The 14,485-nt window shown below is 41.1% G+C and overlaps 1 protein-coding gene across 3 annotated transcripts in view; it reads left to right on the top strand.

The window, feature by feature from the left end:
- LOC101858460 (RING finger protein 10) overlaps positions 1-14,485 on the top strand; it is a 24,662-nt gene that overhangs the window by 9,450 nt on the left and 727 nt on the right. For 2 of the 3 annotated variants that reach the window (XM_005112526.2, XM_013090500.1), the window contains exons 9-16: positions 789-1,341; positions 2,082-2,215; positions 2,932-3,049; positions 4,015-4,116; positions 4,820-5,023; positions 7,227-7,297; positions 7,790-7,976; positions 9,806-13,516. In XM_005112526.2, coding sequence (XP_005112583.1) covers positions 789-1,341; positions 2,082-2,215; positions 2,932-3,049; positions 4,015-4,116; positions 4,820-5,023; positions 7,227-7,297; positions 7,790-7,976; positions 9,806-9,915 — 1,479 coding nt within the window. In that variant the 3' untranslated portion in view covers positions 9,916-13,516. Of the gene's footprint in view, positions 1-788; positions 1,342-2,081; positions 2,216-2,931; positions 3,050-4,014; positions 4,117-4,819; positions 5,024-7,226; positions 7,298-7,789; positions 7,977-9,805; positions 13,517-14,485 lie in introns of those variants that run through there. The other variant, XR_004859399.1, reaches the window with a different exon arrangement.

Below are 14,485 nucleotides of genomic sequence, written 5' to 3'. Positions count from 1 at the left end.
GGTGCATGGGTCTACTTGAGCCATTCAAGTTATTGCTTTTCTCTGAGTTTGAGCAATAATTTGATTCTGTCAGTTCATAATATGAATCATGACACCCAGACTGGTTCTTGATAGTCGAAGTTCTTGTTCTAGGCCCTTCCGAACTCTCAAAGCAGGATTTATTTTTTATATATTAATGAGAGGAAAATAGACTAAGTCAAACAAGACCCCAGTACGACATTGAACACTGACATGTTGTTGAATGGATACCTGTATAATGTACGCGTGTGTGCTCCCTTTTTCGAGCTGGTGAGCTAGTAATTTATTTTCAGGAAATATTGCTGGACACCCTGAACATTGTACTATTACTGGTTAGTCGGTCGGCCGTGGGGAATACACATTTTCCCCTGAAAATACACATTTTCATGTTTCCCAATACTCATTTCGGTTTTCTGTGGTTGGCATCTCTGACTTTGTGGCAGGTTGAAGTTCTTAGGTCTCCAAGGGTGGAGTCCCCCCTCCCTTTAAAGGGATGGAAGTGGGGGGTTTTCCCCCCTACAAATGTCTTAATGTTTATAGGGAGAAAAAAATTCAGGTGTACCACTTTGCATTATCTTGAGTAAATGAAAATGCCTTTTGATTGTTTTTCTTTTCCCCTTTTGCTCTCGCTGTGTTGGTTTCCACCTGGTCTTTTTCTCAGCACTTAATATTCATTGTATCTGGTTGGGTCTTTATTAAAAAAACAACCAAAAAACATCAAATTTTAGATGCAGAAGGGTGTTTATTTTGGATGATATTGTCTGTTTCAGATTACGAAATATTCCGACGCCTTTGAGGATATGCTGGAGGACTCGAGCTTCCTCAACGTCTCTGCCTTAAGCCACCCAGAGGACACAGAGATGGAAGGCAGCATGGCATCACTGGACAGGTCGGACGGTGCCATCTTCTCCCTGGAAGGTTTGAAAGAGGGCATAGAAACTGAGGACACCAAGTTTACCCCTGTGGCAGAGTCGTTGGCGTCGCTACCGGCCGCCGCAGCAGACGGAGAAACTAGTCAGAAAGGAGATGACACTGGTGGAGCCCTTCCGGACTCTGCACCCACACTTGGGGCGGAAGTTTTGCCACCGCCGCTACCAAAAATAGATGCGACCAGCGCTCGCGAGAGGGGAGACAGCGAGGGTTCGCTCCCGTGTGGCTCGCCGGTGAACCCGTTCCCTCTCCTGGAGGACCACCTTGTGTCCCAGGTGGCTGTGTCGACAGACGAAGTCTTCGACAACCTGGAGCTTCCCCACGCCGAGGCGCCACCGCAGGCCAAGAGAGTGCAGCCCACCCGAACTAAGGACACCTACTATTTCTACCAGGGTGAGTGGCCTCTTTTGTGTGTGGAGGTGGTTTTAGCTAGGGCTACATTTAACACAATGTGATAGTTTGAGGCCAGGCCCTGGAGTTTGGGTAACTTTTTTTTTTCCCAATTAGAATTACAGCATTTTGAGTTGGGTAGTGTTAAGGATTAGGCCCTTTTCCGGGTATACTGGTTGTTTGGTAGCTGGGTCCTCTATCTTAACATCCAGCTCCGATGGGTATGATAGCTCTCCAAATGATTCAAATGAGGAGTGAGATGTTGGGTATTTGCATGATACTGAGCTAACAGCGTATTCACCCTCTTTGCGAAGAGTGGCATATTGATAGCATGGGATGGGTTGTATACATTTTCTTCAAGTATTTGTTGTGTTTGACTTTGTATGCTCTACTGCTATGCATAAGAATTTTTTTTTAAGTTCTGTTTTTTTATTTTTTAAATTATTTTTTGCTTGTTTCCTGAAAAACATACAAAAAGTGGCTAGATAACATGTGTGCTAATCTTATGTAAAGTGATTGTGTGTAGATCTCGTATTAAGTAAAAAGACACCCTTGTACTCCCTTTTATTTTTCAAAAGTATACATTCTTCATTGTATTTTTTAGAACTCTGAAAAAAAATGTCAGATTTATAGTGTCAATTTGTCTAGTAACTTTTTGAAGTCTTGTTATTTGCCATTTTCTTTCTTTGAGATCTTATTACTTAAAAAGCTTTTTTTTTTCTTGGTCTCTGTCATGTGTGTAGCCTCCAGTGGCCAGCACATCTACATGCACTCGCTGAATGCTCGGTGCCTGCAGCAGGAGTACGGCAGTCTGGAGCACGGCCCAGAGACCATATCTGCCAGCATTGTGGCCATCAAGCGCATGTTCATGACTGAGGTGAGGATGGGAGGGGGAGAGGCGGCACTGTGGTGTGTGGTCAGCACCTCACGACCTCAGTGCTGTTTTGTCCAATCTCCATTTTTAATATCAGTGAAAACTGTTCATATCAAAGAGTGAGCTGAGAAGAAATCATGTTTTCAAAGTTTAAAAACATGGAGAAAGTACAAGAAAGCACTGTGGTCAGCACCTTCTAGTCTTTTTTTTTTTGTTCTGCATCGCTATTGTCACGGTGTCGATATGTTTTGAGGAATTGCAACTGTTGTGGCACTGGCCTGTCTTGGCCTACCTTCAACATTGGTATTACTGTTGAAAAGTAATGTAAACTGCGTGCTTTGTGGTATTAAATGTTAATGTATGTTTTTTCTGATTTTTGTTCAGGTTTTTTGAGTCAATACAGTTGAAGATGCAGCAGAATGAGTAGTGAGAAAGGGTTGGATAAATTAAGATTGAAAAGGTTTTCGATCAGCTTTTTAAAAGCATTACCTCTTGAAACAAGTGTTGAATTGTTTGCGATGCTTCCTGTTTTTCAAATGTTCAGATATTTGATTTTTTTTATTGGGGTCTACCTGCAGTACCCAATAGGAAGGAAAAGCTTACTTTTTAAGTCCTTTACAGGCAGGCCCTAGTTGTGTTTATTTTGTAATGTTCCTGTCCTGTTTTTTCAGTGGGAAAGCATCTTGAAATAAATTTTGTGACTTCTTTCGTTTGTTTAGGATGTGCGGAAGCGGCTGCGTTATTTGAACCACATCCCACTGACCTGTGAGTTCCACGTGGTGGAGTTGAATTTGAAACAACCACTGGTTAGCAAGGAGACTCTGAAGATGTTTAGAGGTAAGCAGCTTCCGTATTGTTTTGTCTCATTTTTTTCTTTCTTTTTCTAGCAATGTTGTTTTTGCTGTAAATAAGTTTGTTTAATGCTGGACAATAAAGCTAAATTCATGATTGGATTAGCGAAGTGACAATTGTGAACTTTGTGTTTCAAGGGAAGTTTTCAATATCAAGGCCCTCCACTGACATGGCTTTGTTTTAATGGAAATAGATCTTGGATTTAGAGGTTTTGTCTCTGAGTTACCATGCAGTGTTAAAAATAGGAGCATTATTTCAGTTCTGTCTCATACTATACAGTTGTAGCAGTTATACTTAGGTCATGTAATGGAAACTGGATTTTGTACAATTTTAATGTAAATGTAAACAAAATATGAGTTAAGTATAGAGAATAACTGTGTGCTTATTTGGTCAGAAGTATGTCTTAGTTCTTTGTTCCCGGGTTTCTGAACAGTGGGGCCTGTGAATAGAAGATACCTCCTACATTTTATTTTCTTTTGTTTTATATGGTGGTGGTCCCCAGACCCATACTAATTCTAACAGTGACTTTTTGTTGTCTGTTGTTTGTCATGAAGTAAAATTGTACGGTACAAAGAAAGGATTAGGCATTACAAATTTTGAGTATTTGCCTCCTGAAAACTCGCATGGAAGAATCATATTTATTTATTTTTTGTTTCGTTGGCAGCTTTACTAATAATCCCTGCACAATTGTGTATGTTTATTTATGCTGTGGTTTCATACTTTGAAATCTCACTGTTTCCTGGGCGGGCTGTTTATTTAGCAGATATCATCCGGCACAGCAGTGCCTATGTATCTGGTTTGAAACCCTTTTTCTGGAACTTAATTTGTTACGGGAGTTTTCAGGACTTTTCCCCGATTTTGATCTGTCATATGGCAGATACCACTTGTTTGATAGCCATATAGTCTTTTCAGGGTCTTTGAAGCCATACATCTTACTGTATCCATTTCAGGGGAGATTGAAGCTCTTCGCAAGGATAGGCAAAAGAAAGCCAGAGAGGAGAAGAGAAGAGCCAAGGAGTTGGAGCTAGAGCACAAGAAAGCGCATGGCATTTGTAAGTACTTTCATAGAGCAATAGAAGTTTTCTGTACAATTTTCAATTCTCATTGGCATTTTCATTTGTTATGGTTACAGTGCTTTTGTTGATCAAATCTTTCCTGTCAAACACCTATCCTCCTTATCTCTTCTTCTTTTTTGTGTACGTTACACTCTTGTAACATCTATTCTTCGGCACTTATATGACCTTATTGTGTCGCAAGTGCAGTAAAACTCTTACTAAAACCAAAAAAAAGTGGAGTAAGTCATTGCTCTGTCTTGCGAACAATGGTTCTGATTTGTGTTCTTGTTTTAGAGCAGGTTAGGCATAGCAGAACCATATTAGTTTATTGGCACATTAGATAATGGGCATGGGTTGAGGTTGGTTTGTAATTTTTACTTTGGCTGCTCATTGCAAGACTCTTTCGTACATAACTTTCCAAAATAATAATAATAAATAGCATTTGTACTGCGCATTTCTATTTTCTAAAAGATGCTCAATGCACATTACAACGGAAAGACATCACATCTTAAAAAGTAATTTAAAATGGCGTATGGCGGAGTCTTACCCCAAGCAGTCGACATATTTGATTTGTTTCTCATTATCGTGTGCTCATAAATTGATTTGTGGAGGCTGCCACAGCAAGGTACACGAGGTCTGGTTAGACGATTGCTTATAGCGCTTTCTGCTGTGCGATTTCATGAGTACTTTGTATTTCCAGACCCGGACGTGAATCTGCGGCTGGACAGTCAGCGCCAGTTCCCGTCCCACCTAAGCACCTCGACAGCAAAACCGGGTTCTCAGGGTGAGGAAGACACAACAGAGTCGACCTCTGACACCTTTGAACGCTCGTCAAGCTCTCAGTGGACCGCGGAGGAGGCATCATCGTCTTCTACCTATGATGGCCAAGAAGCTGCTGCTGCTGGTACTAAACTTATTTAAAAACTCTTTGTGGGTGGTTGGCTGGTGCTTTAGTGTGGTCTGGTCGTTTTTTCCTTTCGAACAATATGTCGTACTGATCTCTCTTCCCTTTCTGTGTTTGTTTCTCTCCTGTAACACCTCTCTAATTTTTGGTACTTATATGACTTTATTGTGTTGCAAGTGTCCTAAAACTCTTACTAAAACAATCAAATAAAACCTTTTTCTGCCTAATTGTAAATTTATTCAGTATAATCCACTTATATCGAAGTCCGATTTATCGACATTTTGACATTTCAACATATTTTCCAATTATGAAATTTTTCCTTGCGCACTGGGCTGCATCTCGCGCACTGGGCATCACCTCCCTACCCCCACTTCCGATCGCTCACTCCCCTTACGCATCCCATTCTCAGTCTGTCGCTGGCAAGTGCCACGGTCAGCGAGTCAGTGCCTCGCTTTTCCATTTTCCCCAGCAAGCGGTCATAAATAGGCCTTACTAGGATGCTACAACAAAGTTTGCGCTGGTGTGTAGTGTGCGCCTCGCGCTGCTCACTCGATCTTTGGTACTGTAACCACAAAAACGGAATAGAGAATCAATCTATACATCTACTATATATTTGGCAACTTGGAAACACATGTGTCACTTTTCCCTCAAGATTTATTGCTCCATTCCAGTTGAGTGTAAATATAGTAAGCCAATGACTTTCAGTTGATGTTAATGCACCAATCATTCCTTTCACCGTAAAGGGGCCCAGCTAGTTTATATATATATCGATATCAAATCCACTCCTCAAAGCATGTCATGTCGATATAAGCGGGTTGTTCTTTAACCCTCATCCTGCGGGAGCCTGGTTTATGTAGTCCGATAAGCCTGTTTCGGCACCTCGCTGCGTTCTGGTCCCGAGTCAGTGTAGCTCCTGGTTCAGCGCACGCGCAGCGCGCATCCTCTTACGTGTCATTCGGGTCCCGAGTCGGATCCCCATTCACGCAGGTCAAGTGTGTGTGCGTCAGTCTGCTTGAGTTTGTGTGCGTTTGTGGCCTTCTTCTAGAACCACCTGCGTTGGTTCGTAATCGAGGCATACGTCTCATTCAAAACATGCCAAGTTGATAGCTCTAGATGTTTGTCCAATGAAATTATAGAAGAAATTGACCCACTTAGACATGAGGAGCTCGAAAGGATAGTCAGGAAACAAGACTTCCATTTTTCTATACAAAATATTTCAAATGAGCTTGATTTTGTATGAAATGATAAACCTGATAAAAAATGAGCTTGTTTAATAGTTTTGAATACCCTTGTGCAGGTACAAAGAACAATTTGAGTGTAAAACATTCGGAAATTGACCTAAATTATCCCTTTTCGAACCTCAAGTCATTCATAACAACAAGAGCGTCCAGAAAGGTTTTTCAAATGGGCGTAACTACTCGTAATGTCTTATCAGCTTGTGAGAGGGGGTTATTCAAGTGTTTGTAACACTTTATAAATAGAATGCTATGAAGGATAGAGCGTTATTTTCATCATTAGTTAACACACTCCCGCGGTATTCATGGCGAAAACACACGTTCCCGGCGCGTGCGCTGTACACCAACAGTACACACTGAGTGACCTCGGCGGCCTGCCCGGCGAGTCCGACGTAATCGGTTGCTGATAAGATACGCATCTGGGCACAGACGCAGGATAAGAGTTAATACTGTATGTAGGGCAGCATGTTTGTCTTTTGGTCTCTTTCTCGTGTTTTTTTGTGGGTTTTTTTAATGTTGGGAAGGGGGGGGGAGGGGTGATGTAACGAATACTACTGTGTTTATGGGTTGTAGTTAGTGTAAGTAATCACAAAGTGGTGGTTCGATGTAGATGGGTTGTTGGTTGTTCCTCTTTAGTGGGGTATGTTTTCACTGAGACATGACTTGTTGTTCTCGGCTATTCTAAAGCACGACTTAAGTGCTGGAAAGTACCTTACTTCTTGGCAGGTTTATTAAAATAATTATTATTGAAGTTGATTAAAAAAAGAAAATAAAAAAAAAATTTTGAGGGGGGAGAACACCATAAGCAGTAAACATTTTATATTGCATTCTTGTTGTCATTGTTGCGTCCTGAGTAACAGCGGTGCAGAACTTGTCTTTTGTTGTTTTTTTCCCCAAACACTGAATTGGTGAATGTCTCTGTAAGCTCCCTTGTTCACCGTATCTTGTTTTTGTTTTTTTGGTCCTAGGTTTGGGTCCACAGTCTGGATCACCGATGAGCCCTAGGAATTCTGCATGGGACTCCAAGTCCTTTGCTAAGGTAAATTGAGCTTCTGGGATTTTGATTTTAGCCTTTGTGCATTTGTTTAAATTACCGTCTGTTACCGGACAAATAAGCAGCTTCGGTGTTATCTTTTATTTTCCTCGTAATACAGTGTTGACTTGGGTTCACTGATTTTCTATTGACAACCATGATAATGATATGTAAGTACTGTATAGACATATTAATACTTGGATGAATGAATATACCAGTGTTTATGGGGAAGGGTTGACATTGAACACTGAAGACGTAAGATATTTTATTGTGTATACTGGGCTGTTAGTTGTTTTCCACCCCGCTTATGACCAAAACTGAGTTGATTGTGCCGTTAAACACCTACTCAATCAATCAATCGTCACCAGAGTTGGTGCCAACAGGCTGTGTGGATGCAGCCAGCCTTCTGACTGATCTAAATTATAACGACGGGGGATGTGAAATGTTTATCAGTCAGTTTTGTTACCATTGTGTTTTCACCAACTCATTTCTCCTCAGATTGCCGGGGCAGGGGCGTGGCCGACTGTACAGCGCTGGCGCTCTGTCTCCGAGTCACAGCCTACGCCCGTCATCGCCAAGTCTCCCAATGCGGACGACAGTGATGGTGAAGGTCACCCCGCACCAAGCTACAATGCTTCCATGGCCGCTGCTTTTGACAGCCTGGACACAAAGCTTCAGGCAGCAGGTGAGAAAAATATTGTTTCGTTGTGTCTGTCTTCTGGGTCTTGGGGAACTGGAAAACTCTTGGAGTTTCAGGAAACTGGCAAAATTCTTGGAGAAGTCTTGGGAAAAATAAATTTTCAACTAGATCTATTGTAAACGTATTTCCTCGAAGTTCAGAAGGCCTCAACTTTATGCATTCTGAATAGAGCAAAAACGAAATATCTGGTCACATGGGTTGGCTGAGATACAAAAATTCTCTCATTTCCTTCTTGTAAAACCAGCCGGTGTGCGTAGCGGACGAGACGAGATGGGCCGTCGCGGGTTGACAGTTTCCACATTTCTTCCTTGCCAAATAACATTTTTCCCCCCGTTAATTAGAACAAGCGTTGCAGCCTTGATTTTGGTATTCATAAGAGATTTTCTTCCGAAATGACTCGTCATTTGTCTTGGGGAAAAAAAAATCTAGTGTTAAAAACTCTTGGAAAAGTCTTGGGGGGGAGTCCTTCTCAGTATGAACCCCGATTTAGAGTGACCGCAATGCTGTTTCGTTACTGTATGGCTTCGGCTTCAGAACGTTTTCATCCTGACCCTGCTAGTGGTTGGAGGATGTGTGTGAGATCCTACTTCTTCACTCTGAGATACAGGCTTGCCAAACTGTTTCCCCTGTTTTCTTGGGACTTACTCAGATTTGACAGTCGGGCAACTCAAGTGACGGACTAACAAATCATAAAAGACTTCTGTCCTTTTTATCCACCTATAGCTTTGATATTAACAATGGGGGAAGCATTTAAGTTTTCGAGGTTCATTTAGCTAATGTAGAATTACATTCTAGTAAAATTTGGATGTATTCCAATCAATATTTTTGGCATCGACATAATTCTACACTTGACATTGTGGGTGATTGGCGGGTGCTTTGGTGTGGTTTGCTCCTTCTTTCCTATCAAACATCCATCGTCCTTATCTGTCCTCCTTTTTTGTGTATGGTACTCTCTTGTAATACATCTATTCTTTGGCACTTATATGACCTTATTGTGTTCCAAGTGCCGTAGAACTGTTACTAAAACTAAAACGCTTGACATCATTGTGAGCCTGAGCTTACTAACCTCTCATACTCCTCCCTGAAAACGCCTGGGGATTCCCAGTTTGTTTATTCCGTGCAGCTTTCGATGATCAGGGGTCTCTCAAATTTTTTAAAGAAGTGGAATTGGAAAGCAATGACTCAGTTCTGGGGTATTTTTTAACGATACACCATGATTGCTCTGTCACACTCTTAAGAATATTTAATTTTTGAGGTTGAAAGAATGTGTGGTTTCTAACTAGTGATGCTCAGGCCACCAGACCGGTAGATGATGGGCTTCTTTTTCCTCAAACTAAATGACAGTCATTGTGTCGATGTGCTTCTGTTTCCCTCAATCTAATTGATAATTATTTTGTCAATGTTCATCTTTTTCCTCAAACCAGTTAGTGGATTTGCTTCATTTATCTCAAACGAAACTAGTCATTATTGTGTTGATGTACATTCAAACAAGCATGTCTAGCTTATTTCCTATCAAAATCCTATCTTCTTTATCTACCCTCCCTTTTTGGGGTTATTTTCTCGTAAACACCTCTAGTCTTCAGCACCTATGATCTTTTTGTGTTGCTAGTGCAGTATAACTTTTGCTTTAACACTTTGCCGCCACACAGCGGCGATGTTTACCGCCGAGTTTCTTTGGATTTTCCCCAAAATGCCTTTGCCTTTGGTGGCAAGGGTTTTTACTATATGAGCCTTGTGATAGCAAAGTGTTAAAAAAAATAAAAGACTTGTAGTTTGGCTGTATTGATGATTCTTCTGTTTCTCTTCCTCCACAGCCACAGAGCCAGAAGTGATGGCGTCGCCCGGCCCAGCCGGAAGCGGGAAGAAGAAAAAGAAAAAAGAAAAGCAAGTCCTGTTCTCGACCTCTATGGCTCGGAAGAATTAGCCTACTTGGGTTTTTTCCCTCTTTTGGCTGAATTTTTAATCCCTATTGTGAATTTGCAAGACTTTTTACATTTGCATTTTTATTTTATTAATCTTGGAACCTTCCATTCATCTTTTAAATGTAAAAAAAAGTTTGCATTGACAAATTTCAGTGGTTGTAATTGTATAGAATACCAGTTACTCCTTCTGTTTGGTAATTATTTCTTCTGTTTGAGTTGTCAGGATTGGTTGGCTACTGGCATGCCTGGGCTTGGGCTTTTCTGTGTCAGGGGCCGACCTCCCCAGTTCGCTCGGAGTTTAGTGTCCATCAGTTCCATCAACGTTTGCGACCTCAGATCTTTGATTCCTGTGATGCGATAGGGAAATTGGCCTGCTCACTATGCTTGTAAAGGATTTGAATTCAATTTCTCTGTTCTGTTCCTGGGATAATTTTGTCAAGTATGTCCTTGTTTTTAGGGGGTTTTTTTCCCTGAGATGCAGCATCTTTTCCCAGCAACCCCAGCCAGCCGTGACAGGCAAGGGAAAGCAGCCTGCCTCCTAAATGGTCTGAATTGTTTGTTGGGGGTGTGTGTGTGGGGTGGTGTTGAATGATTGCTGGAACAAATTTCAGCAGCCCCGGTGACCTATGGTCGTGGAAGGGGTTGATTTTTGTTTCAGAGGAACAACACTTCAGGAAAGTGCTGCAGTTGTGTGGTCAGTATGTTTAGTTCTTCCCACGGAGAACTGTGCGTTCTCCCTCTCCTCTCTATGCAAGTCTGTTATCCGTACGCTGCTGTCTAGTCGTGAGTCTTGCTGTGTGGATGTGTTTGTTTGCTCATTCAGCTTTTTCACCATGACTTTATTTAACTGAAAAACTTGTATGTCTTTTTTTTAGGGGGGAGGGATGCATTTTCTTGTGACCCCATGTCAAAGGGCCGAAACCTTAGGACATGATATAGCTTTAAGCCACCATTACTTTGAAACTAAATGGAGTTGGACTCTAGATGGCTCCTCCATTCTCTTTTCCCCCTCGTTTTACTGCATCGAATAGTTCTTTTTTTATAGACATCATACAGGTTAAAGACTTTCTAATTTAGCCTAGGAAACCTTGTTGGTAGCAAGACCAAGGAGATGCGCTTTCCTCGTGTTTTGTGTTGTGGGCACCGAGCACTCCGCCCTGTCCCAGTGTGTTGGCCCACCAGCCAATGGGAACAGCACACTTGGAGCTCAAGTAGTGGGACAGTCGTGTGTGGTGCCGAGGTCTAGGTAGCAGAAACCACGGAGGAAAGGCTCATCTCTTGGTAGTGTACACTGAAAAATACATGTCTCGTGGCAGTGGATTCTGTGAAACGTTTGATGTAGATATGTACATGATAGCTTCAGAAAGCTAAAAGGATCAATTTTTGGTTTTCTTCGGTACTGGCGTAACTTCTTTCCTAATATTATGTCTGTAACCTTTTGTTGACAGAGCTTTTTGTGTTGAGGGAGATTATTGGAAGAAAAATTCTGTTCTAAAAGGTTTGATGTTTGTGTGTGGTTGTGGTAGAAGATGGAGAGGAAGACCACCTTTGTTGTAAAGACTTGTTATTTAGTTTCATCCTTTGTTCTGCTGAAATGATGTACAATTTTACTGTAGACAGAACTCCCAAAAGCCACTTCTTATTTTCTGTGGTGAACTGTTGAATGTAAACCTCCCCTGCTTGAAACTCTATTTTGAGTATCCAGAGCCATGTGTTAAATGATAACACTCGCTTCGGTGTCACATAAAGAAGACACTGATTTCATTTCTCGTGTGAGATGAATTTTCATCTAGTATCCCAGTCTTTCTGCTGGGATGTTGTATCCCTCTCAGCTTTGGTGAGCCCTGGTTTACAGGGTCAAAGCCTGTCTCTTCCTAAATGATCTAAAATGTTTTTGGAGGTGTATAAACACCTTCATTAACAAACAAACAAAAAAACCAACATTAAATTAAAAAACAACCAAAAACAAAATCGTCTCCCAACCTCAGATTTCCTCAGTGTAAGTGCCGTACTACATAAAATATTGTGATAATACTGGAATTGTTATCACATGTGAGAAACTGGTTGATGCGATTGCCCTATCTGTCTTTCACTGCATGTGTTGAGCTTGGTGTGTGCGTGTGTGTGGTGCGGGTGGAAAGTGCAACGGATTGGGGTGAGCATGTTGTTTTCTGATCAGCGTTTTTTTAGTGTGAGTGGGGTTTTTTGGTTTTGTTTGTTAGTTTGTTGCCTGTTGCAGTTCCGATGGAGGTGATTTGTTGAGAAGGGCTTGGAGAGAGAGAAATCCAAGAAGGTTGTTTTTTGTCAGATGCCTAGCTTCAGTTGTTTGTAGATCACCCTTCTGTTAGGTCAGGTTGTTAATGTGTGTTCTGGTGTGATATGTGATTCTACTGGGGTTTTTTCTACAACATACTGGACTCAGTCATCTCTTGTACAGTTGTTTTAAACTCGTGCAGTCCCCAAAATGTTAATGAGAAGAAGCTGAAGTAGACCAAACTTTGGAACCCATTCTTCAGTTGAGCAAGACCCACAGAGCTTAATTAATATATATGAAAAGTAGCCCAGCCCCACGTCAGTAGAAGCTGTTTGGGCCAACGAAGGAACTAAGCAGGACGGCCCAGTATAAGGTGATAGACACCAGTCTGTAAGTGTGATGTGTTGCTGAAGTCATGGTGTTACTTAGCAAAGATTTTGGGTTTTTTGTGTGCCTAGAAAATACTCTTTTGCTTGGTGAGTGGTATGTGTGGGGCGAGATGCATGGTCTTCTAGTTGTAAATGTGTGTTAATAGTCGGTATTTAAGCCACAATAGTCTTTTTACATTCACGTCATTGTTGTGTCAAAGATAAATGTTTGTTTTGAGGTATTACCTCCTGCTAAAGAGTTGATTATTATAATGGACAGAATTATTTCACCCATGCCATGTATACCATACTTTATTATCCACTTATACCGATTGGCATTGTAGAGGGGAGGGGATCAGCACTAGGGACAAATTCTGTCCTTGATAGACAGTTGTTGTATTGTTGAAACCAGTTCTTGTAAAGTAAAAGATACAGAAGTTGTATCGTAGTGATAAGTTTTTAGAATTCAAAGAAATTGTCTTCGATTTTTTAAAAGTTTTAAGATCTCCCCACCTACCTCCCTTTTTTTTGTATGTTTGTGTTTGCACTAGTTTTTTCCTTTGCAAGATTCTGTAAGTAATGTGTCAATAGTGTCGCTGTGTATTATGTTTGTGTGTGAGTGAGATGCAAGATTCTGTAAGTAATGCGTCATAGTATCGCTGTGTGTTGTGTTTGTGTGTCTGAGTTTGAGATGATGGCATTTATGCGATGTCAGAGATTTCAATTGTTGAAAGTTTTGTACAGCGGGCGTATTTGATTCACAGGGAGGTTGAGACTTTGGTGGCAGTGATTGCCTTCACAGCCATCTCAGGTCTTTGCCTTGGTACTGGTAATTTCTCGTCTGTAGCCGACCTGGTTCTGTCCCAAAAAATAACTGTATAGTCCATTTATCTATCACTATCAGACACTGCTAACGAATAGCCTGAAACATTTTTATTTGTAAACAAGGTGTTGGCAATAAAACCCAAGTTTTCAACAGATTATGCTTTTTTGTGTTGTTTTTTTCTACAAATCTTGTAAGTGGATGGTTGGCATGTGTGGTTTGCTCCTTCTTTCCTATCGAACATCTATCGTCCTGATCTCTCCTTTTTTATGTTTGTTACTCTCTTATAGCACTTCTAATCTTCGATTGTGTTGCAAGTGCTGTAAAACTCTTACTTAAGCTATAAGGTGCTCTGGTGTGGTTTGCTCCTTCTTTCCTATCGGACATCTGTTCTCCTTATCTGTCCTCTTTCTTTTTTTTTGGTGCTACTCTGTTGTAATGCCTCTAATCTTCGGCATTTATAATATATTACCTAATTGTGTTGCAAGTGCTGTAATACTCTTATTACAACTTGAAAAAAAAAACTTTGTTCTTCTGTCACACGGACTGACCAATTTATTTCTGTTATGGTACCTCATTTACTAACGTTCATGCCGAAATCCCGGGTCTGCTCATTGAAAGGAGATAACCGGAGTCCATCAAGTGTGCTTTACCTTTATGGCGACCATAAAATTTCTTCTGTCAAGTCCCTTGTTGTGGTTGGTTGGCGGGTGCTCTGATGTGGTTTGCTTCTTCTTTTCTATCAAACATCTATCGTCTTTTATCTCCTCCCCTACTTCTTTTTTTGTGTTTGTTACTCTCTTGTAACTCATCTAATCTTCGGTACTTCTATTATGACCTTTGTTGCAAGTGCCGTAAAACACTTACTAAAACAAAGTCCCTTGTTAGTGTGGAGCATTCAGCCTGGGTAATTTTTTTTCGAACCCATTTTGTACTGATGGTTAAATTTAATATCATATTTTCGTTCTCCTGTTTCAGAACTTGACCGGGTCAATTCCCGAGAAAATACAAAATAATTTGTAGACCAGTTAATTTGCCTTTGGCGAAAAAGGCACTCCAAGGAACGGGGATATGGTGTGGTATTATGAAAATGAGCACAAGGTCTCTTCTTCTTGTCAGCTACTGTC

The sequence above is a fragment of the Aplysia californica genome, unplaced genomic scaffold (assembly GCF_000002075.1).
Source record: "Aplysia californica isolate F4 #8 unplaced genomic scaffold, AplCal3.0 scaffold01306, whole genome shotgun sequence".
Taxonomy (NCBI): Eukaryota; Metazoa; Mollusca; class Gastropoda; order Aplysiida; family Aplysiidae; genus Aplysia; species Aplysia californica.
This window is presented reverse-complemented; position numbering and strand designations above follow the sequence as displayed.